A 26710-nucleotide genomic window follows, 5' to 3' on the forward strand; every position below is an offset into this window, starting at 1 on the left:
TCCACAATAAAACGAGTCCTATATCGACATAACCTGAAAGGCCGCTCAGCAAGGAAGAAGCCACTGCTCCAAAACCGCCATAAAAAGCCAGACTACGGTTTGCAACTGCACATGGGGACAAAGATCATACTTTTTGGAGAAAGATCCTCTGGTCTGATGAAACAAAAATAGAACTGTTTGGCCATAATGACCATTGATATGTGTGCAGGAAAAAGGGGGAGGCTTGCAAGCCAAAGATCACCATCCCAACCGTGAAGCACGGGGGTGGCAGCATCATGTTGTGGGGGTGCTTTGCTGCACGAGGGACTGGTGCACTTTACAAAATAGATGGCATCATGAGAGAGGAAAATTATGTGGATATATTGAAGCAACATCTCAAGACATCACTCTTGATGTCATCCAAATGGACAATTGGTCTTCCAAATGGACAATGACCCCAAGCATACTTCCAAAGTTGTAGCAAAATGGCTTAAGGACAACAAATTTAAGATATTGAAGTGGCCATCACAAAGCCCTGACCTCAATCCTATAGAACATTCGTGGGCAGAACTGAAAAAGCGTGTGCGTGCAAGGAGGCCTTCTAACCTGACTCCATTACACCAGCTCTGTCAGGAGGAATGGGCCAAAATTCACCCAACTTATTGTGGGAAGCTTGTGGAAGGCTACCCGAAACGTTTGACCCAAGTTAAACAATTTAAAGGCAATGCTACCAAATACTAATTGAGTGTTTGTAAACTTCTGACCCACTGGGAATGTGATGGAAGAAATAAAAACTGAAATAAATCACTCTTTCTATTATTCTGACATTTCACATTCTTAAAATAAAGTGGTGATCTAATTGACCTAAAACAGGGAATTTTTTACTAGGATTAAATGTCAGGAATTGTGAAAAACTGAGTTTAAATGTATTTGGCTAAGGTGAATGTAAACTTATGACTTCAACTGTATATATATTTACTGAGCTTTCTTATTTCTCCAAGATATAGGACAAACACTTTTTCAATGCGTTTCCCTGGACTACAGGCCAAATTAAATACTTTATCAAATCATTTTGTCAATATTTTAGGAGCATATCTAAAGGGGTCCAAAAATTCAAAATCAAATAGCTAAAATGATCCATAGTATGACCATCTTAAAACAATTTCATATGTCAGGCTATCGATTGATTCGTCATGGAATGGTCAGGCTGTCAAAATTACAGATTGGGCCTTAAACCCTCAGAATATGTCCCACAAAGGTCTCATATCCTTTTTTGTCCCAAACTTTGACATCACACAGCATTATGCTCCTGACACTACACTGATATGTCCCTTCCAGTTGGAAGAGGTCTACATTTAGACATAAAAGCGTAATGTTTTAATGGCTTCTGCTGCCAACACTAACCAGTGGAATCAACACAGTATAAAGGAGCTTTGGATTTGAGGAAGCTAAATGAGGAGAGCCGATGGCATCAGGGACTTTTAGAGCAGGCCAAACAAATTCACAGCGGACTTCTCTCTGACAGACACAAACATAATCACACACACACGCCATGTAAATCCCCACAAACACATGCCCACACAGTCATGCAACACACACGCTTGCACTTGCTTGCACGCGCGCACACAGACACACACATTCCCCATTCCATTTCTCTCTCCCCAGGCGTGTGTGTCCATGGGCGATTAGAGAGAGACAGGACGCAGCCCATTGCCTGTGCTCCAACCCCTCTCCCTTCACCACCAGAATCCTCGAAATCCCACCAGGGATCTCCATCACCATGCCGACTGTGTCGCTGTGCAAAGTTGCTTTAAGGCAGCCGAGCAAGACTACCTACCACACAAATGGAAATTCACCCTAACACTATATTATCCCTCTGTCTCAAAGTTAGGAGACAGGCCCACCAAACAACTGCAAGTGAACTATCTGACTGAGTGAACACTAGCATCGGCACAGTGTTTTAATATGGGATAATAGGGGATAATGTGTAGGTAGGCAGGCTACATGTTGCAGAGTACATGCATATAACACTACACACATTACAGCTAGTGAGGGGATCAGAATAATTTCCTATGTCTTGAATGACTAACTGACTGACTGACAGGTTTAATTAATTAATTAATTAATTAATACTTGAGTCTTATAATAGTAATTCACCTCATCAGGCGTGTGTGTACAATATTTGAGAGATTCTATTTTCATGAAATCAGTAAGATTGTAAAATGACTTGTCAGGTCTCCAAGTTGGTTCCTCCCATTGAGGCTATGCCATTATAATACTTGTTCAACCCTATCTATGCCATTTCTTTCTGTGAGAAATCCCAGTATAAGGCTTTAATCCTGCAAACAGTGTTATGTTAGCTTTACATTTTAAAACGAGATCGGATGGACTCTGAAAAACTAATATAAGACGTGACCGGATGGCGACCCGACTGAAATACAGCCCCCTTTTTCATCTACTAGTAATTGACATATAATCCTCAGGGAAATTCAATAAGCATTTGTAAGTTTGAGGCAGGATTTCTTTTTTTTTGTCATGCATGCATACCAATACAGCCTACATCCTTTCATTTGTTATATCTCCTCTTTGCTGTAAAATTAAAACAAAGTGGAATTCTAGTCTTGGCAAATTGGCAAAAGTAATATGGAGTTCAAAAGGTGATATCCTGCTCACACTGAACATTTAATCACTGCTTAAAATAAACTAATATACACTACATGACCAAAAGTATGTGGACACCTGCTTGTCGAACATCGCATTCCAAAATCATGGGCATGAATATGGAGTTGGTCCCCCCTCTGCTGCTATAACAGCCTTTACTCTTCTGGGAAGTCTTTCCACAAGATGTTGGAACATTGCTGTGGCGACTTGCTTCCATTCAGCCACAAGAATATTAGTAAGGTTGGGCACTGATGTTTGGCGATTATGCCTGGATCACTGTCGGCCTTCCAATTCATCCCAAAGATGTTCAATTGGGTTGAGGTCAGGGCTCTGTGCAGGCCAGTCTAGTTCTTCCACACCAATCTCGACAAACCATTTCTGTATGGACCTTGCTGTGTGCACAGGGAAATTGTCATGCTGAAACAGGAAAGGGCCTTCCCCAAACTGTTGCCACAAAGTTGTCTAGAATGTAATTTATGCTGTAATGTTAAGATTTCCCTTCACTGGAACTAAGTAACCATGAAAAACAACCCCAGACCATTATTCCTCCTCCATCAAACTCTATGCACTATACACTACATGTGTAGGTGTTAATAACATTGTCATAAGGCAATAATAAGGCTGTTTTTTGGCCTTTCAGCCAATCAGCTATTATTTTACCAGGAAGACCACAGGAGGACAACCAATCAGAGCCATGGCGGTGGAGAGCTTGCGTTTGTTCCCTCCGCTGTAGGTACCGGCTGACTTGTTGGAATATTTGACCAGGCCAAGCTTCTGGATGCCCCACTCTGCCACCTAATAACAACACAGAAACCATACATATATAATTACTAATTATATATTTCTATGACAGTAACACAATAATCCATGTTGGTGTGGGGTGTCTTGTGCTGCCATTCTGCTCTCACACCCTCCCATCCCTTCCTTTCCCCTGGAATGAGACATGCATGGTGGTTGGCATCGCCACAGGACCTTTTTTAAGGATGATATGCTGCACTGATGGTTTTTGGGCCACATAACCCAAAAAAGTGTACTAACCAGCAGGACCTTATCCAGTATTCATCCCCCTAGCGATTTCCCAATCCCTGTCCTCAGGTATCCCCAATGTGCAGGCAGGTTTCCAGTCCAACCATCCAGACATTCATTTACACCCTATATTGACATGTTGGTGGACTAATGATGCGGAAATGACACCAGCTCCCCGGGGCTCTCCCTAGAGCCAAAATGGCTGCCACAACGCACAGCTCAGTGGACCCGACGAACTAGAGACCAGAGAAACTGGGTCCCTTGGCCTAGTGCGGCTGCTGTGAGATCAAAGGCCTGCACCTGGGCCTGAGTTTGAGGCCACTGACCAGCTGAGTTTTTTTAATGTTATTGTTGCTGAGGGGGCCATTGAGAAACTGGGGGTGGCGGGACGGCCACACTGCTAGGCATGCTGGTAAATAATGTAAAGGCATTAGCCGTGGCCAGCCTCTCAAACCAGAACCTTATGTATTATACATGTCTTCCACTTCAGAGGTTATTTATCACTTTGACCAAGTGCAGTGTGCTGTCTATGTCTCTTTTATGGAAGGAAGTGCAGGTATTGTATGGGGGGGAAGAAACATCTGAAATGACAACAGTATAACCTTAGGAATCAAATGGTGTTGCGTCATACAGGAACAGGAAATGACATTATTTAGGTCAGACAAGGGGAAATGTTACCATGGTGACTTCCTTCTCCGGTACGCCTCGTAGTCTGGCGTAGAACTCCAGATGCTCTCGTCCGGTGAGAAGGTCGTTGAGGGCGTCAAACTGCGGGCAATAGCCCATGTTCTGGTGAACGTCCCTCATCTCTGTCCGTATGCTGGGAGGAACATCACCACAGAACTTGTATTAAGACACATAATGCCACATGATCAGGATCAATCGTCAACATCATCAACAACAACAAAAACAGCATTATGATCTTCATTATGATGATGATGATAATAAGCAATCCAAATCATGTGGCATCTTCATCATCATCACCATCCCTATACAGTTGGTATGTGCACCACTGTCTTACATCTACTAACTGTTTCAAACAGTTAAACTATTCAAAAACTCAGCACCTGGGTGATACCTTCATTTAAAAGAGAGAACATTATTTTTTATTGATTTTTTATTTTATTTAACCTTTATTTAACTAGGCAAGTCAGTTAAGAACAAATTCTTATTTACAATGGCAACCTACCCCGGCCAAACCCTAACCCGGATGACGCTGCGCCAATTGTGTGTCGCCCTATGGGACTCTCAATCACGGCCGGTTGAGATACATCCTGGAATCGAACCATGGTCTGTAATGACGCCTCTAGCCTTAGACTGCTGTGCCACTCGGGAAGTACAATAAGTATAACTCCATGTATTGTATCTCACAAAGGCTGGGTGAAAAGAAAATGTCCTCACGGCGAAAGGCCCTTCATGAAGCAAGTTGTTCCATTACCAGAATAAATATTACAGCTTGGTTAAGAAAAAGAAAACTCTCCGCTTTCTACATGGAGCCAAACATGAGGAACAACAAAGCAGTTCAATTTGCATCACGTAGTCTTAGTCCCAGGTGACTTTTCCACAAACAATATCTGTCATTTAAAATGAACGGCGCTTTGGGGCATATCTTTGCATGTCATCTGCAGTCTGAAGGTAGTGGAAAAACATCTAAACTGCTTCCCGCTGTCTAGACGGTTTTCGTTAATCTGCCTTACACAATATACTGCGTGACAATATTGATGTTGTGAGGGGAAATGGAAAAACGAGCTCTACCAAGCTCTACCCAGCAGTGGGCTGGCAGGAAATAATCGCTCGCGGGATGGAGGTTATTTGTGGCAGGCTTTAGGAATGTAAACAGACAATCAACAAATTTGAGATATGAGGGTTCAACACAAACTCTTTTATTTGGAGAGAAATTATATTTTCCTCCTAGTTGTTGTTCCCACAGCTCAGATAATCATTCTCTCATCCTCCTCTCATCCTCCTCTCAGTCTTCTCTCATCCAAACAGAGGGTGGGCATACGTCTGTCGTTTATTCCCCGTTCTGTCAGTTCTTCTTTCCTTGAAGGTTCAAGAGACTGCCTTTGATCACTGCCGACAACACTAATCAACATTAACATTGTCTTGTTAAGGCCCCTCTGTGTTTTGCTTCACCACAAAGTCAATTACCAGTTTTAATAAATGAATAACTACTGTATGTCAACACAACTATGGCGATGCAAACTAGTGGAGACTGCAAGAAACTAGTATTCATCCACCGTTTGCCTCACATCGTTTCCATAGAGATGAGTTCTAGATTCGGAGCTGAGGAAAGGGAGATGTTGTTTCTCTCAAAATGTGTGTGTGGCAGGAGGGGAAAGAAAACAAGAGTGGGATTGAGGGAGAGGGAGCGGGAGCGGGAAAGAGAGGGGGTGTGCAACAGAATGAAATATGTGGGAGACGGAGAGTGGAAGAGAGAGAATGGGGAATGTGCAAGACAGCACGTTGAAAAAATGTACAAGGGACATGAGAGAACACGAGTTCAAACGGACAAGAAAACAGAATGTACAAGAGAGCGAGTGAGAGAGAGAGAGAAAGAGAGAGAGAGAAAGAGAGGGAGGGAGAGAGTGAGAGAGGGGGATGGCAAAACCCAAAGTGAGTGAGAGCAAGAGTTGCTGAGAAAGCGAGTAGGACTTCATCCCAAATGGCAGCCTATTTCCTACATAGTGAACAGGGCCCATAGGACATAAACAGGGCCCATGGGGCTCTGGTCAAAAAGTAGTGCACTATACAGGAAATAGGGTGCCATTTGGGATATGCATCGAAAAAGAAGAAGACGAAGAAAACTCCCTGAGCTCTATCCCTTATAGGGAGCCATCGTGGGTGGGTAATTATGATGAGTAGCTTGGGGTAGCAGCCGGTGGCAAGTATGTGAGTGTGTGTGTGTGTTTTTGTGTGTTAACAGCCGGTGACTCTTCCTCACCTGTGTGCGTGTGTTTACGTGTGCATGTGTCCGTGTGCGTGCTAACAGCCAGTTAGCTCCTCCTCACCTGTATCCGTTTAGGAAGGCCTCTCCTCCGGAGACGGCGATGTCCCCCGTCAGCATCTTGAAGGTGGTTGTTTTTCCTGCCCCGTTAATCCCTAGTAGTCCAAAGCACTATTGACACACACACACACACACACACACACACACACACACACACACACACACACACACACACACACACACACACACACACACACACACACACACACACACACACACACACATGGATTAGACAATTAGACAAAGATTCCCAAGATCAAGATGCTCTACTCTGCCTTGACACTTTGTTGAGGTGAAGCCATTGGTTGTAGATAATGGAGTGGGAAACATTTCCTGACTCTGTGGGAGTAATTGAAGGCCAAGTACAGCATACTTATTCGACTCAATAAATGGACTGAGTCATTCAACATGCATGATTGGTACAGACCTTTCGATACTGTTGACTTACTTGACTGTTGACTTAATTGAGAAAATGTTATTGTTTGTGTTGTTGGAACTGTGTGTTGTAAGAAGTATACTTTGCGTCACTGTGTCAATATTATCTTAGCTATCCACACATAGAAGCCAAACTAATTGACAGGCATCTATGTACATAATAACACATGGCCGTTCAGTGGCAACATTTAGTGTCTTACAATAGAAACACAACTCACTGTCCACACATGAAACACACAAAAATATAAAGACGCAAACACACACACACCCTTCTCCCCTGAACCTCCCTCCCGCCCTCCCCTCAACACCCTCCCACCCCACAGCATTCTGAACACCATTCCCCCTTCTCTCCCTAACCACCGATGCTCTCCTCTTCCTCCTCCGATCTGACAGAGCTGATACTTCCACTTCCTCCTTCAGGGCACTTGGTCAGACAACAGACCTCCTGGTCAGGTCACCTATCCAAGCAACCCACGGAGCAAATATTAGATTTCTGTCATTCATTGATCCATTCTTGTTTGCGACCCCGTCTTGTGAACGTGCAGCGGTAAGGCTAAGCTCGGTTGTAAATAATGCATGAAACACAGTGGGGTGTGGGGTGCGCGGTGCGCTCTGGTCTGACTCACTATACTCCGCTGGCATTTACATTACGTTTTTTGGGTAAACAGGGTGAGGAGAATACGGAACACCACGCTGTGCGTGTACGTGTCAGCGATGGAGATTGTGTTGAAATCAAAGAGTTCTGGGATGTGAGTGTGATGGTGTGTGTGTGTGTGTGTGTGTGTGTGTGTGTGTGTGTGTGTGTGTGTGTGTGTGTGTGTGTGTGTGTTTGTTTGTGTGTGTATGACTGTGTGTGAGCGAGAGATGGTAGAGAGAGAGAGAAGATGGGAAGATGGCGCTGACAGACATGGAATTTCTAATTCTAGCTCCTAAGCAACTTTGCAGTATATATATTTTTTGTGTTATTTCTTACATTATCAGCCCAGAATATTTTTTGCTGGACACCGACGTCTTGCTCCCGGACAAGCTAAACACCTTCTTTGCCTGTTTTGAAAATAACACAATGCCACCGACGTGGCCCGCTCCCGAGGACTGGCTCTCGTTCTTCGTGGCCGATGTGAGTAAATTATTTAAGTGTGTTAACACTCGCAAGGCTGCCGGACCAGACGGCATCCCTAGCCGCGTCCTCAGAGCATGTGCAGACCAGCTGACTGGAGTGTTATGGACATATTCAATCTCTTACTATCCCAGTCTGCTGTCCCCTCTTGATTCAAGATGTCCACCGTTGTTCCTGTACCCAAGAAAGCAAAGGTCACTGAACTAAATGACTATCGCCCCATAGCACTCACGTCTGTCATAATGAAGTGCTGTGAGAGGCTAGTTAAGGGTCATATCACCTCCACCTTACTTGACACCCTAGACCCACTTCAATTTGCATACCGCCCCAATAGATCCACAGACGACGCAATAATTTATTTGGGCTACAATCTCTGAGGCTGGTAACTCTAATGAACTTATCCTCTGCTGCCGAGTTAACTCTGGGTCTTCCTTTCCTGTGGCGGTCCTCACGAGAGCCAGTTTCATCATAGTGCTTGATGGTTTTTGCGACTGCACTTGAAGAAACTCTAGTTTATCTTTGCTTTTTTGAGCTGTTCTTGCCATAATACGGACTTGGTCTTTTACCAAATAGGTCTATCTTCTGTATACCACCCCTACCTTGTCACAACACAACTGATTGGCTCAAATGCATTAAGAAGGAAAGAAATTCCACAAATTAACTTTTAACAAGGCACATCTGTTAATTGAAGTGCATTCCAGATGACTACTTCATGAAGCAGGTTGAGAGAATGCCAAGAGTGTGCAAAGCTGTCATCATGGCAAAAGGTGGCTACTTTGATGAATCTCAAATATAAAATATATTTTGATTTGGTTAACAATGTTTTGGTTACTACATGATTCCATATGTGTTATTTCATAGTTTTGATGTCTTCACTATTATTCTAAAATGTAGAACATAGTAAAAATACAGAAAAACCCTGAAATGAGTAGGTGTGTCCAAACTTTTGACTGGTACTGTACATCACTGACAATCTGAAATGGTCCACCCACACAGACAGTATGGTGAAGGAGCAACAGCGCCTCTTCAACCTCAGGAGGCAGAAGAAATTTGTCTTGGCGCCAAACTTTTTAAGAAGCACCATTGAGAGCATCCTGTCAGGCTGCATCACCGCCTGGTACGGCAACTGCACCGCCCACAACCACAGGGCTCTACAGAAGGTGGTGCGGTCTGCCCAACGCATCACCAGGGGCACACTGCCTGCCCTCCAGGACACCTACAGCACCCGATGTCACAGGAAGGCCAAAAAGATCATCAAGGACATCAACTACCCGAGCCACTGCCTGTTCAACCCGCTACCATCCAGAAGGCAAGGTCAGTACAGCTGCTTCAAAGAGGGGCCCGAGAGACTAAAAAACAGCTTCTATCTCAAGGCCATCAGACTGTTAAATAGCCATCACTAGCCGACCTCCACACAGTACCCTGCCCATAACTTAGTCAGTCACTAGTCGGCTTCCACCCGGTTACTCATCCCTGCACCTCAGAGGCTGCTGCCCTGTGTACATAGACATGGATATTATTTTTTGTTTGAGTGCATGTGTTGCCTTGTTTTGTTTTTTTGAGAGTGTGTGTGTGTGTGTTTTTGTGTGTGGCTCACCTCTGCGGCTGGAACGCCCAAACACACCCTGTCCACAGCAGGAATGTTCTTCCATGAGTACACCTGCAAGGAACAGACATGATAATTAATCAGAGGGAGGGAGGGATACAAGGAACTCTCTGGACACGGATGCAATAATGTTATATGAACTGGTGTGCGTTCCAAATGGCACCCTAAACAGTGCACTATACTTTTGACCAGAGCCCAAGCAATGCACTATATGGTATGTCTGCTGTTCAGTTAGTTTGTGGAGTTCAGTATATCAAATCAAATCAAAATCAAATCAAATCAAAATCAGTTCAGTATATTACATCATACTGTATATACAAATCTATTAATACAGAACACATGCAACGCTCATCAACTATAATGAACATAAATATAAACGCAACATGTAAAGTGTTGGTCCCATGTTTCATGAGCTGAAATAAAAAATCCCATAAATGTTCCATATGCAGAAAAAGCTTATTTCTCGCAAATGTTGTACACAAATTTGATTACATCCCTGTTCGTGAGCATTTCTCCTTTGCCAAGAAAATCCTTCCACCTGACAGGTGTGGCATATCAAGAAGCTGATTAAACATCATGATCATTACACAGGTGCACCTTGTGCTGGGGACAATAAAAGGCCACTCTAAAATGTGCAGTTTTGTCACACAACACAATGCCACAGATGTCTCACGTTTTGAAGGAGCGTGCACAGGCCTGCTGACTGGAGGAATGTCCAGAAGAGCTGTTGCCAGAGAATTAAATGTTAATATCTCTACCATTAGCCTCCTCTAACATCGTTGTAATGAATTTGGCAGTACGTCCAACCGGCCTCACAACCGCAGACCACGTGTAACCATACCAGCCAAGGATCTCCACATCTGGCTTCTTCACCTGTGGGAATGTCTGAGACCAGCCATCGGGACAGCTGATGACACTGTGGGTTTGCACAACCTAAAGAATTTCTGCAGAAACTGTCAGAAACCGTCTCAGGGAAGCTCATCTGCGTGCTCGTCGTCCTCACTAAGGTCTTGACCTGAATACAGTTCGTAACCTATTTCACAAATCCCGGTTTCAACTGTGCTGGGCAGATGGCAGACTGCGTGTATGGCATCATGTGGGCGAGCAGTTTGCTGATGTGAACATTGTGAACTGAGTTCCCCATGGTGGTGGTGGGGTTATGGTATGGGCAGTTATAAGCTACGGACAACGAACACAATTGCATTTTATCAATGACAATTTTAATGCGCAGTGATACCGTGACGAGATCTTGAGGCCCATTGTCGTGCCATTCTTCTGCAGATGCATATCTGTAATCCCAGTCATGTGAAATCCATAGATTAGGGCCTAATGAATTGATTTTATTTGACTTATTTTCTTATGAACTGTAAAATATTTTAAATTGTTGCATGTTGCATTTATATTTTTGATCAGCGTAGTATTTCCTGTACACCACCTATCATGTCATCCAGTCCATTTTATTTCAACATGGTCTCGCCTCGAACGCAACCAGGTCGTGCACACCAGATTATGCCATCAGTGTCTCAGGATGATGTCATCAGAAACAATCAATCAATCAAATATATTTATAAAGCCCTTCTTACATCAGCTGATGTCACAAAGTGCTGTACAGAAACTCAGCCTAAAACCCCAAACAGCAAGCAATGCAGGTGTAGAAGCACGGTGGCTAGGAAAAACTCCATAGAAAGGCCGTAAACCTAGGAAGAAACCTAGAGAGGAACCAGGCTACGAGGGGCGGCCAGTCCTCTTCTGGCTGTGCCGGTTGGAGATAACAGAACATGGCCAAGATGTTCAAATGTTCATAGATGACCAGCAGGGTCAGATGCACTTATTGTCTTTTATCTTTTACAAAACATAGAAAACCGTTGATTTCACATACTGTATGTCGATAATGGGGTGGTGCTGGAGATGTTGAATTTGATGTTGAAAGGGGTGGAATGTCTCTTTAATGCACATAACATAAGACAATGGACAAAGGGGTGAAATAACAACACTATACTTCATTTTTGGGCATATGGGGCTGTCTGAGACTGGGGCTGGGGCTCAGTAATCAATCGACAGTTTATACAGAGAGTAAAACAGTTTGGTATTCTGTGTAGGATTCGGCTCCCGCCTAGATCTTGTAGCAAACTGCAGATAAGCAGGTGTCTGGAGTTTCACCGCTCCTAGCCTGCAAACTAACTCTCCGTGTGATATTTGAATTTGCATTTAACTGTTTTTTCATCTTCTTCATGAGCAAATATCAAATATCCCCTGCCAGAAGTGAGGCCCAAGCAGGCTAATCACCTTCCTCCGGCAAGTATAAATTCTCAAGTCGGCATCATTGATCATGATGTTGCGAGTAGCGGCAAAACAAACCGACACTTAGAGAAGCAAAATGGGTACACAAATAACACAAATTGTTGACTAAATGAAGCACTTAGCGCATCGAGCAGAAGTTCCACCGCGCAACCACAAAGACAGAGTTTGAAGTGGTTTCAAAGGCAACTTGTAAGAAAAAATAAACAAGTCTCGACAAGGTTCTTGTCAGGTCTGGCAATTTAGATCTCATTCAGACCTTGACAGGAAGGACTGACACATCCCTCCTCTCCTTTGGGGAAGGATTTCAGGATAATTGTGCCAGCTGTATTTCTGCCCACCTGTTCTCAGGTCTGAATCATACAATCCTTGGGAAGAGCGCCATGGGGCATAATGGCATACTGTAATGACATCACTATGCTCTGTTTATCTGTATGTCTGTCTGCCTGCTTGCCTGTCTGTCCATCCATCTACTGTATCTGTGTGTCTCTAGATTTTCCCTGACCAGCCGTTTCCTATCCATGTAATGCATTTGCTATGAGTTAGTAGTAAAAGGGACATGAGTAAATGTAAGTTTAATGTCCCCTTCCAAGTCATTGCTGCATATGACTGAGTGCAGGCCACGGTATGTTCAACGTATGTAGAAGCCTTCTCTCTGAAGTCATGACACAATTCCATTTATGTTTGTGAGAAGGTACTTCAACTCTCATGAAGGTGAATGAATATTAGGCCATGAAATACCTACTTACCGCAATGTTTTCTCTTCCTGGTTAGCTTGTCTATTCAGAGCAGTACTAATGGAGCAGAAATTAAGTTACAACCTTTTGGTGCAGTGAAACACTTGGTAAATGATTAAGCATTAAGCAAATGATTAAGCATCAGTTTTAATTGTACTGTAGTAGCCGACCCTTCCCACTCATTTCTAAATATACGTCCAAAATGGCACCCTATTCCCTTTATAGTGCACTACCTTTGACCAGCACTACAGGGAATAGTGTGCCATTTGAGACGCTGTCCATGCAACCTTGAGAACAAGAGAGCCCCAGTGATGCCAGTTCAACCTTGACAAAAAAACGATGTCTTATTGCCACGATAGTGTGTCAAATGTGAAGCATGTTTGCTTAAAAGCCTGGGGGGCATCCGCTATTATTGGGGACTTGGGACTTGGACATGCTACTCCCCAAGATTTGCAAGTTACTTTGGCGATAGCGTGCTGCGCCACAGCACTGCTACAATGCTAGTAGAGACGGGTGGAAGAAGTAAAGTTTCTATCCTAACAGAGGCAATTAGCGGATAATTCCCTCGTGCCCCGAAAGCTATAATGGCTGTCATGGTGGCAGCAAGGAGGTGGCGGTTAACCCGGAAGAGACAACGGTCGATGGCCCACACACACAAACGCACACACACGCGCACACACACTTTTGCACACACACACACACACACACACACACACGGTTTAGAGAGAGAGAGCAAGGCATCTGTCTCTACTGCCCCAAACAGCTGGAATCACAACAATGAAATCACATCCCAGCAGTCTCTATGGGGGTGCCACAGGGTTCAATTCTTGGACCGACTCTCTTCTCTGTATACATCAATGATGTCGCTCTTGCTGCTGGTGAGTCTCTGATCCACCTCTACGCAGACGACACCATTATGTATACTTCTGGCCCTTCTTTGGACACTGTGTTAACTTCTTGCGACTACAGGGGGTGCTGTTCCGAATTAGCATTTTGTCGTCTCCAAATTAAACTGCCTAGTACTCAATTCTTGCTCGTACAATATGCATATTATTAATTATATTGGATAGAAAACACCTTCTAGTTTCATACAACGTTGAAATGATGTCTGTGGGTGACCCAGAACTCTTTCTACAGCGAAATCCATGACAGACAGTGAAAGGTCTGAGAGCGAAGCTCTGGTTTCAGATCAGTTTTTAAGGTCTCTGTCTATCCTATGGAACGACACGAACTGCACCCGCCTTCCCCTGGATGTCAGTAACCAATGAGAAGTGGAATGGGCCTTCTCCGTAGCTCTCAGAGGTTATAAAAGACCAAGGAGTGAGAGTAGCCCCCCTTTCGACGCTCGCCCTTACGCAGGAAGGGACCTCCGGACGCCATTTTCACAGGCTCGGTTATCAACTTGAAATGTATCCGTCTGTAATTTAATTCGATATAGGACTTAGAAACATCATAAGGTAGTTAATTTAAACCGTTTTATAGCAATTTATATCCGTTTAGTGCGATTTTGAGGAATTTCTTTGTTGTGCACTCTGAAACTTTGGACACGTTTTGGGGTCCCGTTCGATCGTTAGTGGATATTTCGAAGGACAGAGGACATCTATCGACCAAAAGACGTTTATAACATAGAAAGGATACATTGCCCAAGAATATGATGGAAGAACAGCTCAAAGTAAGCAATATTTAATATGATAAATTGTTGTTCTGTCGAAATATTTTAAACGCATATTTCGCCATTTTGTTTGGTATAGCTTCACTTGGCGAACCCTGTATTGAAAAGTAAGGATAATTTTACAAATGTAAATCAGCGGTTGCATTAAGAACTAATTTGTCTTTCGATTCCTGTCAACCCTGTATTTTTTAGTCAAGTATATGATTAGCTTTCAATTAAACTAGATCACTCTGATAGATGACGTCAGACATATTGAGGCTTGATTTCCTAGTATTTTTATTGTGTAACCACGGTTTTGTATGGCTAAATATGCACCTTTTCGAACAAACTGTATATGTATGTTGTAAAATGATGTTACAGGAGTGTCATCGGAAGAATTCTGAGAAGGTTAGTGAAAAAATTAATATCTTTTGGCGGTGATTACGTTATAGCGCTCTTTGGCTGGAATCGATGCTCTGGTAACGTTTGCACATGTAGTATGCTAACTTATCGATTTATTGTGTTTTCGCTGAAAAACGCTTAGAAAATCTGAAATATGGTCTGAAATCACAAGAACTGGGTCTTTCCATTGCTATGCTTTGTCTATTTTTATGAAATGTTTTATGATGAGTAAATTGGTCATACACGTTGCTCTATCTAGTAATTCTAGTCGATTTGTGATGGTCGGTGCAATTGTAAACTGTGATTTCTACCTGAAATATGCACTTTTTTCTAACAAAAACTATCCTATACCATGAATATGTTATCAGACTGTCATCTGATGGTTTTTTTTATAGGTTATTGGCTATCAATATCTTAGTTGAGCCGAATTGGTGATAGCACCTGAAGGAGTAAGAAACTGATGGAGTTAGAATAGTGGTGTATTTTGCTAACGTGTTTAGCTAATAGATTTACATATTTTGTCTTCCCTGTAAAACATTTTAAAAATCTGAAATGGTGGCTTTATTCACAAGATCTGTATCTTTCATCTGGTGTCTTGGACTTGTGATTTAATGATATTTAGATGCTACTATCTACTTGTGAAGCTATGCTAGCTATGCTAATCAGTGTGTGGGGGGTGGGGGGTGATCCCGGATACGGGGTTGAGGTTCGGTAAAGGTTAACAACCCTCCAGACGAGCTTCAATGCCATACAACTCTCCTTCCGTGGCCTCCAATTGCTCTTAAATACAAGTAAAACTAAATGCATGCTCTTCAACCGATCGCTGCCTGCACCTGCCCGCCCGTCCATCATCACTACTCTGGACGTTTCTGACTTAGAATATGTGGACAACTACAAATACCTAGGTGTTTGGTTAGACTGTAAACTCTCCTTTCAGACTCACATCAAACATCTCCAATCCAAAGTTAAATCTCGAATTGGCTTCCTATTTCGCAACAAAGCATCCTTCACTCATGCTGCCAAACATACCCTTGTAAAACTGACCATCCTACCGATCCTCGACTTCGGCGATGTCATTTACGAAATAGCCTCCAATACCCTACTCAATAAATTGGATGCAGTCTATCACAGTGCCATCCGTTTTGTCACCAAAGCCCCATATATTACCCACCACTGCGACCTGTACGCTCTCGTTGGCTGGCCCTCGCTTCATACTCGTCGCCAAACCCACTGGCTCCAGGTCATCTACAAGACCCTGCTAGGTAAAGTCCCCCCTTATCTCAGCTCGCTGGTCACCATAGCAGCACCCACCTGGAGCACGCGCTCCAGCAAGTATATCTCTCTGGTCACCCCCAAAACCAATTCTTCCTTTGGCCGCCTCTCCTTCCAGTTCTCTGCTGCCAATGACTGAAATGAACTACAAAAATCTCTAAAACTGGAAACACTTATCTCCCTCACTAGCTTTAAGCACCAGCTGTCAGAGCAGCTCACAGATTACTGCACCTGTACATAGCCCATCTATAATTTAGCCCAAACAACTACCTCTCGCCCTACTGTATTTATTTATTTATTTTGCTCCTTTGCACCCCATTATTTCTATCTCTACTTTGCACATTCTTCCACTGCAAATCAACCATTCCAGTGTTTTACTTGCTATATTGTATTTACTTCGCCACCATGGCTTTTGTTTTGCCTTTACCTCCCGTATCTCACCTCATATATAGACTTATTTTTCTACTGTATTATTGACGTTTGTTTTACTCCATGTGTAACTCTGTGTTGTTGTATGTGTCGAACTGCTTTGCTTTATCTTGGCCAGGTCGCAATTGTAAATGAGAACTTGTTCTCAACTTGCCTACCTGGTTAAATAAAGGTGAAAAAATAAAAATAAAAATAAAACATCCCACTGATCAACACTAGTCTACTTTTGAGGTCTGAAAACATCTAACAAACTTTGATTTGTGAAATAGTTCCTTTGGGCTGCTCTTGTATTAATATGTTGTTCCATAGTAGTTCAGATCCATAGTACTTTACAGTAAACACAGAAAATGTCAAACAAATTACAACATTGACAGAAACAGCAATCACATCAATATTTTATTAAAGGGATAGTTCACCCAAATTACAAAATGACAGAAATCTATGTCATGGTACAGAAGTTCCAATCATCTTTAAGTGACTTTGTGGAAGATTTGGACATGATGCATGAAAAATGACAATATCGGTACCATGACTTGGATGGGATTTGTGCCACAAATGGTCAAATGTAAGCATTTGAAAACAGTGCCAGGGAAATGAAAACAAAAGCATGGATTGTCAATTTATGTATTTACCTTTATTTAACTAGGTAAGTCAGTTAAGAACAAATTCTTATTTTCAATGACAGCCTAGGAACAGTGGGTTAACTGCCTTGTTCAAGGGCAGAACAACAGATTTTTTCCTTGTCAGCTCGGTGATTTGATCTTGCAACCTTTCGGTTACTAATCCAACGCTCTAATTCTTGTCCATATACTGCATTCGGGATAAGGAAACCAATATATAATTGTGTAATTTGGATGAAATATCCCTTTCACAATCAGTATTCTATCAACGGTAAAATCAAAATGATGCTAGGGTATCTCCCAAGCATTGAGCCTCACCGCTCAGAACTCACACGTCCTAATACAGATGTAGGATCATCATTTGAGCCAGTTTTCTACAGCAGGAAAATAATCCTGCCGCAACAGGAAGTGTGAATTATTATGTGGATTATAATAAATATGTAACGCTTGTCGTCAGGAGTGGACCAAAGCGCAGCGTGGTAAGTGTTCATGATTTTATTTAACATCAAAAACACTCTAATAAAGTAACAAAACTAAAAAGCGAACAGTTCTGTCAGGTGTAGACACTAAACAGAAAATAACTCCCCACAAAACCCAAACGGAAAATCACAACTTACATATGATCCCCAATCAGAGACAACGATAGACAGCTGCCTCTGATTGGGAACCACACATGGCAGAAAACAACAAAGAAATAGAAAACATAGAATCTCCCACCCGAGTCACACCCTGACCTAACCAAACATAGAGAATAAATAAGGATCTCTAAGGTCAGGGCGTGACAAAATGAGCATATTTGTAGGGGTTGATAAATTTGTTAGGGCAAATCAAGTCTGAAATTTCAAATTGGAAATGACAAACTTTAGAATCTTTTCAAAACCTCAAATACACTACAAATTTGCAGCAAAATAAGCAGCAAAATAACCCACAAATTAGGATCCTACATTTGTATGGATACCGTACTCACATGACTCCTATAACATCAAACAGCTGCCATAAAAAGTTTCTTTCTGAGTTTCTGAGTGACTGGAAGGTCACAGTGACAGCTCGGGCGTACAAATGCTAACTGGCAGACGCACCGTCAAAACGGACCCCATCAATAATGCCGCCACGGTAACCGCTAACCCTGAGGTTAAATGCTAACCTATAAGGCCTCGACAGTCGTTCTTGGGTGGTAAATGCTTCTTCCTGAGTGAAGGAAGAGGAGGAGGAGGCATCTGACAGATGATTGATGGGCTGTCAATCGCGTGAGAGACATGTTCAGATTTATGGCGAGACCGAGGCGGTGCAGCGGTCGAGGTGGCGCGCTCATTGATCAATTCGTTATCTCTGCTCAACGGCCGGATTGCACCAGCTGTGATGGGAGGTGATGGGAGGTGATGGGAGGTGATGGGAGGTGATGGGAGGTGATGGGAGGTGATGGGAGGTGATGGGAGGTGATGGGAGGTGATGGGAGGTGATGGGAGGTGATGGGAGGTGATGGGAGGTGATGGGAGGTGATGGGAGGTGATGGGAGGTGATGGGAGCCCATTGGGAGCGCTTCGATGCCTTCTGCGCCAATGCTTTTGGGCACCATGTATCCCCTCCAATGTAAATCAAATCAAATGTTGAGGCACCTTGAAGAGTCTTGTTGTTGTGTATGTCTTTCTCTGCATGTTTCAGTGTCACTGTCAGTTCTACAGTAGCGAAGAGATGCATGACAACAAAACAGATGTGTCTATAATTGAAACATGATAGAAAGATAACTGCACTGTGCTGTTGTGATGCTCATCACTTCTTGGCTGACAAGGGATGAAATAAAGAAAGGTAACCATACATAGCTCTAAGATAATTTATCACAGGTTACAGAATGTGAAAGTCAGCTTTGGAACGTCAGAGTAGACGAGCAAAGTGTGAGTCAAGATCTTATAAAGTAACTCCTGTTCCCACCTTGTGTGCTGTGGGCGGCAATGCATTATCCGTCCCAACTGTTTTATTCAAAGCTTGAGCGTTAATTACCTTGTGAGTGTAGGTGAGTGTGTCCGTGATAGATTGAGAGGGGGAAAGATGGAGTGAGTGAGCGATTGCGAGAGATGGCGAGGGAGGGTTTGAAGAGACGTCAAGTTTGGACAGATGTCGACGAAGGGCTGTTGCCTTGGCCATGCTTCCTGCCATTACGGGCTTGTGGAAGGAACATCTGGTCTTAGCCAGGGTGTTAATCTGGGCGGTGATTAAGCGGTGCCCATTACCTACTGTAGCATACCGAGCACCACTTGCATACTCACTTCACAAACCTGCGAGGTGGGGGGGGAGGGGGAAGTGTGTTGTCGGGCTTAGCGGCACAGCTCGAGAGAGACCTCATTGGTGTTGCCTCGCAGAAAATCAAACCCTTCCCTTTTTTGCACACTTCTCCCTACAGCGAGAGACACACAGACCATTTTCAGCCTTTTGTACTGTATTTTGCAGTGATTTATGGATGTGATACGTGGATGGGATACGACTGTGATATATGGTTGTCTCGCCTGGCTAACTTAAGACGAATGCACTAGCTGTGGGTCGCTGCTGAATGGATCAATTGTAATGTAAATGTAGTGCTATGTATGTATATTTATGTATATTATGCATTTTATTTGTTGTGTTGTTTCCTGTTCGCACGCCAGGAAGATTTGCTGCTTTCTCGGCAAAAGCTAATCAGGAGTTCTAATAAATACTAAATACATTGTGGAGTGACACCTCGCCAGCCTTCCCCAGCCTTCCGACTCTCTGAGACCTGGATGACATACTTAAGAAGTCACCAGGGACTAACAGCTGGTGTGTTCTTAACTCAGCCCTGATTTGAAGTGGAGCCATGTTCAAATCCCACACATATGGACGGTGGCACATTTTCAGAAATCTCTCTCTTTAACCTGATGAGGACATGGGGTGCTGTTTTCACTTTTGGGGGAAAACGTCTCCAATTTAAACGGCCTCGTACTCAATTCTTGCTCGTACAATATGCATATTATTAATTTTATTGGATAGAAAACACTCTAGTTTCTAAAACCGTTGGAATTTTGTCTGTGGGTAAACAGAACTCATTTGGCAGCACACTTTGTGACCTGGAAGTGGAAAGTCTGAAATCTATGTTCTATTCAAGTGACTGCCTATAAATGGCCATGATAGGTATGGCTATACGTACACGTCATACACCTTCACCCGGATGTCAAGAGGAAGTGAGAGGAAAAAGGAGTTGATTATCTCTGTCTGACGTTGAATAAGCCCTCTTGGAACAACGTGTCCCCAATTTTCTGTTTTCTGCAAGGCGCGTGTCGGGACCTGTTATTGCCTACTGGAAACCAGTCGTTATGGGCGAATATGATCTCCGGCTTTGATTTTATTTGATACATGTTACAATATCATCCTAAAGTATGTTTTTTCAATATAGTTTCATTAGATTATTGAAATTTATTCGGGACGTTAGTTGTGTTGCGTTGTTTGACTTTGTTGAGGTTGGAGAGCTTAGCGCCGCATGGCCAGTGTGCTTGCTAATTCAAGAGGGATAAAGAACGTTCTGAATCCAAACAAAGACGCTTCTGGACAAAGGACCAAAGGTACAACATTCTGATAGAAGATCAGCAAAAGTAGGAACCATTTTGTGATGCTATTTCATATATCTGTCGAACTGTGTACTAGTAGCTTTGCGCTCAGGTTTTGGTTATTCCCTTACCATAACTAAGTCTTATGTCGTAATGAAGATATTTTTAGAATTCTAACACTGCGATTGCATTAAGAACTAATGGATCTATCGTTTCCTATACAACATGTATTTTTTTGTAATGTTTATGAATAGCTATTTGGTCAGAATAGGTGAGAGTCTAATAGAAATATCCGCACATTCTGGGGAAAAGATGCTACGTTAGCACGTTATGCTACGTTATGCTACGTTGTATAACCACGGATTTCAGCTCTAAATATGCACATGTTCGAACAAAACATAAGTGTATGTATAACCTGATGTTATAGGACTGTCATCTGAGGAAGGTTTATGAAGGTTAGTGAAATTTAATATCTTTTGCTGGTTTATTCGCTAACGCTAACGTGCCTATTGCTATCGCTAACGTGCCTTGATGAATGAATGCGGTCGTGTGGTAGGCTATTGTAGTAAGCTAATATAAGGCTATATTATGTTTTCGCTGTAAAACACTTACAAAATCGGAAATATTGTCTGTATTCACAAGATCTTTGTCTTTCATTTGCTATACACCATGTATTTTTCAGAAATGTTTTATGATGAGTATTTCGGTATGTCACGTTGGTGTCTGTAATTATTCTGGCTGCTTTCGGTGCAATTTCTGATTGTAGCCGCAATGTAAACTATGATTTATACCTGAAATATGCACATTTTTCGAACAAAACATAGATTTATTGTATAACATGTTATAAGACTGTCATCTGATGAAGTTGTTTCTTGGTTTCTTTGGTTTGTTCTAGGTTAGTTTGGTTGATTTTGTGCATGCTACCTGTGCTGTGAAAAATGTCTGTGCTTTTTTCTATTTGTTGGTGAGCTAACATAAATATATATTGTGTTTTCCCTGTAAAACATTTAAAAAATCGGACATGTTGGCTGGATTCACACGATGTGTATCTTTCATTAGCTGTATTGGACTTGTTAATGTGTGAAAGTTAAATATTTCTCAAAAATATTTTTTGAATTTCGCGCTCTGCCTTTTCAGTGGAATGTGGGAGGAGTTCCGCTAGCGGAACCCCTGTCCTAGACAGGTTTAACAACCTAGATGGAAGGAGCCCATCCTGTCAAAATATTCAGTAACGTTCAATTAAAGACGTATTAGCAGATCTGAGACGATTTGGTCAAAAGCGATTTGGTCAAATGTGATGCACTACATAGGGAATAGGGTGCTATTTGTGACACAACCTATATCCGCTCACTTTCATCCTTGCCTTGTAATCTAATCAGCAAATGGGTCTTTCCACCAATGTGTTGCCTTTTGAGAAGTGTAACCTGGTTTCCCATCTCAAAAAGTTACAGGGTTGAGGATTTCATTTTAAATCAGGCAGTGACAGAGGGAATGGAAGCTTATTGTGTGCAATAGGGAGTGATAATTGAATGCAAGCTTCACAAAAAAAACTTGCTAAACATTTCTAGGCTGTCTATATATGGGTAACAGGTTTGACGTAATTTACTCGACCAGCTCAGTTTTCCACCACAAAACACCAGAAAACATCCAAAAAGAGTAGAACCATAATAGTCTTCAGAAATGACTTTGTCAAAGCAACAAAATAACTAGGGCTTTACAATGGTGGTGAAACTTGGAGAATTGTTTTGGTTTAGTGGGTTGAAATCTTCCTAGAAGTGACACAGGGTTGACGAAGGGACATGTCAAAATGAAGAATTTTGAAACTTTAGCAAGCCTTTATTCATATAAAAAATTATTTTGATTGAATTCTCCATGTGGTCTATATTATAGGGCACTTAATTCAATATAACAGGCTTTTAAATTGAAATATTAGTGCACAATTTCTACCTAAAATACCAAACTAAATACCACACTACATTTATTTCAATATGGGGAACCAGGCAAGAGGCACACTGTGACCGATAAGTGACATCACAGTATCAACGTTGAGGGAGGAGGAATCAAATAGAAACAGCCGGGGCGCATTCAGTGAGGTGAAACGTTTAGAACTTCAGATTGTTGCAAATAGAAATGTAATGAATAGAGCTGCCATGATGTCCAATGCTACGTGAAGGGAAATCATATTTGTTCTATAGATTTCTATCTGAAGTTTTTGTAAAGTTGAACAGACCCTAGCCCTTGGGGATTGAAGACCTGGGTCATATTCACTAGGAATGAAACAGAAGCACACAGGCTGAAACCCAGAGGGACTACCTGATCTTGTCCAATAAGAAACGCTCGTTTCCGTTGCTCAATGTTTTGCTGCTGCATGCATGAATGAATATAACCTTGTAAGGTGATGTTGCTACCATGAGTGTGGTAGTAAACGGTGATAATGTACCTTAGAGAGATCGCAGATTCTCAACAGGTCATTCTCGGCGCCGCCTTTATGGACGCGTGCACGTTCCCGAGCCACGTCCACATCTTCGTCCTCCTTGGAGAATGACTTTCCAGAAATCAGTCTGAAGAACAAAAATGCTTAAACCCCACATTCTCACAATCCCTATAGAGCCAACATTATAAATCCCAAATGATGACAACCTAGTAATATATGCTAATGTTTTTCTCTAATGGGAGAATTTGTTTCAATTTGTCACAAAATGCAATTTAGGTAATGGAGATAAGTTACGATGACAACTTCGGTTCATAATTAGGTGAAGCAAAAAGGATGGACACAATGATATTTCACTAACAATGTTAACAAGATGTCGAATGACAAATATGCATTATTGGGCTAATAAAAAGATAAATGGATAAAATATGTAAATGGTAAACAAGGAATGGGTCTAAACATTTTTGAGAAATCATCTCTGATACTGTATGGAAGCATCTTTACTTAAATACATTCTTCTTCTATTCTTGCCTGGGTTTGTAGCAGAATTTATACTGGATAAGGAGAGTGATGGTGAACATGACTGCCCCCTGGATGGCCATGGCACACAGGTTCTTCCCCACCATGTCCCAGCTGAGGGGGTCCTGGAAACGGTCTTCCCCTGGGAGAGACAAAACACACTGAAACTGCTAAAGACCTGATGAAGATCTTTGTGGATCAAAACATTGTTAATAGAGGTTGCAATTGGGAGCCAGCGTGCTGGCCTTTCTGTTCTTCGCAACTACGATGTACAATAATCATGTCAGATGGCTGCCCCTGGAACTCAATAGGATTGGATCTAAATCTAGATGTCTCTCTAAAGTTGACAGCAACTGACTTTAATCCTGACTTTAATCCTGCGTCCATAGACGCACCCATGCGCCAATCTAAGCAACATATTTTTTTTAAAATCCAGATGAAAATCTGTCAGTTTAAGCTAGATATATCAGTTTCCTGCATGGGCTGCATCTCAATCCGCCACATCCGTCTATGTCGGCCTTCAGCATCTGCGGTGGAAGGTGGCCGAGCTACAGCGGTGTTTGTCAGATCATGAGACATCCCAAAAATCCGTCTTCTCACAAAAGTCTGTAGCGTGTTGTCCCCAGAACTCGTCTGAAGGTAACCCATACTAATTAATGAAAGTACGAAAGTAGTTCTGTTCCAACAAAAACAAGGGGTTAAATATGTGTCCAAAAAAACTACAATATTTCCTGAGCTTTCTTATATCTCCAAGATATATTAGTTAATTAAATTTTTGTATTTAACCTATATTTAACAAGGCAAGTCAGTTAAGAACAAATTCTTCTTTACAATGACGGCCTACCCCGGCCAAACCCTAATGACACTGGGCCAATTGTACGCCGCCCTATGGGACTCCCAATCACGGCCGGTTGTGATACAGCCTGGAATCAAACCAGGGTCTGGAGTGATGCATCTAGCGCTGAGATGCAGTGCCTTAGACCGCTGCGTCACTCGGGAGCCCTTATGATAGACACTTCCAAACTTTAATCCTTATGATTTATTTTTTGCCATTTATGAATGTGTTATTCAATGCGTTTATATGGGTAGTCCTAGTGTAAATGAAGTGCAGCTTATAAAGGCTTCATAAAGCCTTCATAAACACTACATGAATGTGTTACAAATCAGCTATAACAATATGTCATGCTTTATATAGGGTTCATAAATGTGGCATAACTTTGTGACATAACCACCAACGTCAAATGTGACAAACCTGTGCTTTATAAATGGTGGCATAAGCACAGCTTAATAAAGGCCTTATAAATTTAGGCTTCAAAAGCATTTATAACCCTATAATGCATTTTAGCAGAGAATTGCAATGCCGGATAGTGGGTTTGATAGCCGGGACCACCCATACATAAAAATGCATTCACAAATGACTGTAAGTCGCTTTGGATAAAAGCGTCTGCTAAATTGTATATAATATTTTATTATTCTAAAACATTTGTAGGATGGCCCAACCTCTTTTCCTCTTGGGTGCATAGTCAATATTGGAACTGACCTCAACCTTCCCCAAAATGCTATGCTGTAGTATGACAGTTTTTGGATTTCCCCATTTGTTCTTGTTTTCCAAGTTTTTTCACAATTAGATGTTCTGTGTTAACAACAATGCTTACACCACTTCAGGGGATGACTTTTGAGATCTGGGAAAAATCTAAGAAACTTTGATTTTTGATTGTAGTTGCCTTTGAATTCAGTAAGCAATGTTGTTTGGTTAGCAGGTTTTCTGTAGCGCAGTAAGCGCACGTGATGATTATGTATTCCGTATAAAGTGATTTGCATTGTTGCCGCCATTGGAATGGCTGGAGTAAAAGGCCAGCAACACACCATATGTACATTCCACAGACCCTACTGAGTATTTCCTACAATACTTTTACTGTGGCACCCAGAATTGTTCTTGCTCTAAGCCAATAAGTATTCCATATACAGTGATTCGCATTGGGGGCATTTACTTGATCTTGGAACATGTTTTACAACCCAAATGTAATGCAAATGTCAATTAAATATGAACAAATATGAATCATTGTTAATGTTTAAACAATTATTTTTTCATATATCATGAAAAAATACAGGTTATTGACACTTTTCTACTATTACTAGGGAATTTCCCGAAATTCCGTGACCTGGAAGTACTTTTTTAGTGTTGCTGATGAGACGCTTATCATGTGAAGAGTTCGCAAATCAAATGCCACTTGTGGTGCCACTGGACAGTGAAAAACAAGTAACTTAACCTTTATTGTAATTTAAATGAGTTTGTAGTAGTACAGCCACGTCTCATAGTCACATCATGAGATTTGTAGATGAAAGAGGAATATAATAATACGAATCGAATTTAGTTTCCCATCTTCCCATTTAGAGTTTCTGGCGCAGCACAGAAATGCCTTATCCAGATTATGTGACAAAGGCATTTCCTAACTTTCTTTGTTGTTACTTTTAAAGTTGGAACCAACATGCAGTACCTCCAGCAGGCAGAGAGGCAAGAACCATTTGTCCGCCAGCTCAGGGTCAAGCTACACTATTTACAGCCCTGTGTAATGTTCAATGTAATTGCATTGCTGGAATTTTTGAAAGTTCATGTATTTGTACAAATAAAAGGAAATGTATGGTTTAAACATGTCTTTAATGTTTATTTGTTTAAGCTTTTAGTGATCATTTCCTAAGTGTTACTACATTTGTGTTTACATCATTAAGCCTTTATGTCATGAATGACCAAAGGTGTCTGACTTTAAATGAAGTACGGCATCACGCGATACAGAGTCTTTATGGATGTGTTATGAACTAAGTAATACAGGATACTACATAAAGTGTAAATAAATAGGTTATTAACGTTCTGCTGATTTAAGGTTCTCTCGTGAGTCACAGTTTTCTGTAGGGTGATTGAGGTATTTAAATAGTTGATGGACCTGCAAAGCTACTGTGTGTGTGTG

At 42.0% G+C, this 26710-nt stretch overlaps 1 protein-coding gene across 1 annotated transcript in view; it reads right to left on the bottom strand.

Moving 5' to 3' along the window:
- LOC120048976 (phospholipid-transporting ATPase ABCA1-like) overlaps nt 1-26710 on the bottom strand; it is a 301645-nt gene that overhangs the window by 26110 nt on the left and 248825 nt on the right. The window contains exons 41-46 of the mRNA XM_038995238.1: nt 23757-23886; nt 23235-23355; nt 9823-9885; nt 6678-6784; nt 4345-4486; nt 3301-3435 (exon numbers count right to left, since the gene is read on the bottom strand). Coding sequence (XP_038851166.1) covers nt 3301-3435; nt 4345-4486; nt 6678-6784; nt 9823-9885; nt 23235-23355; nt 23757-23886 — 698 coding nt within the window. The remainder of the gene's footprint in view (nt 1-3300; nt 3436-4344; nt 4487-6677; nt 6785-9822; nt 9886-23234; nt 23356-23756; nt 23887-26710) is intronic.

This window comes from Salvelinus namaycush, chromosome 6, assembly GCF_016432855.1.
Source record: "Salvelinus namaycush isolate Seneca chromosome 6, SaNama_1.0, whole genome shotgun sequence".
Classification (NCBI taxonomy): Eukaryota; Metazoa; Chordata; class Actinopteri; order Salmoniformes; family Salmonidae; genus Salvelinus; species Salvelinus namaycush.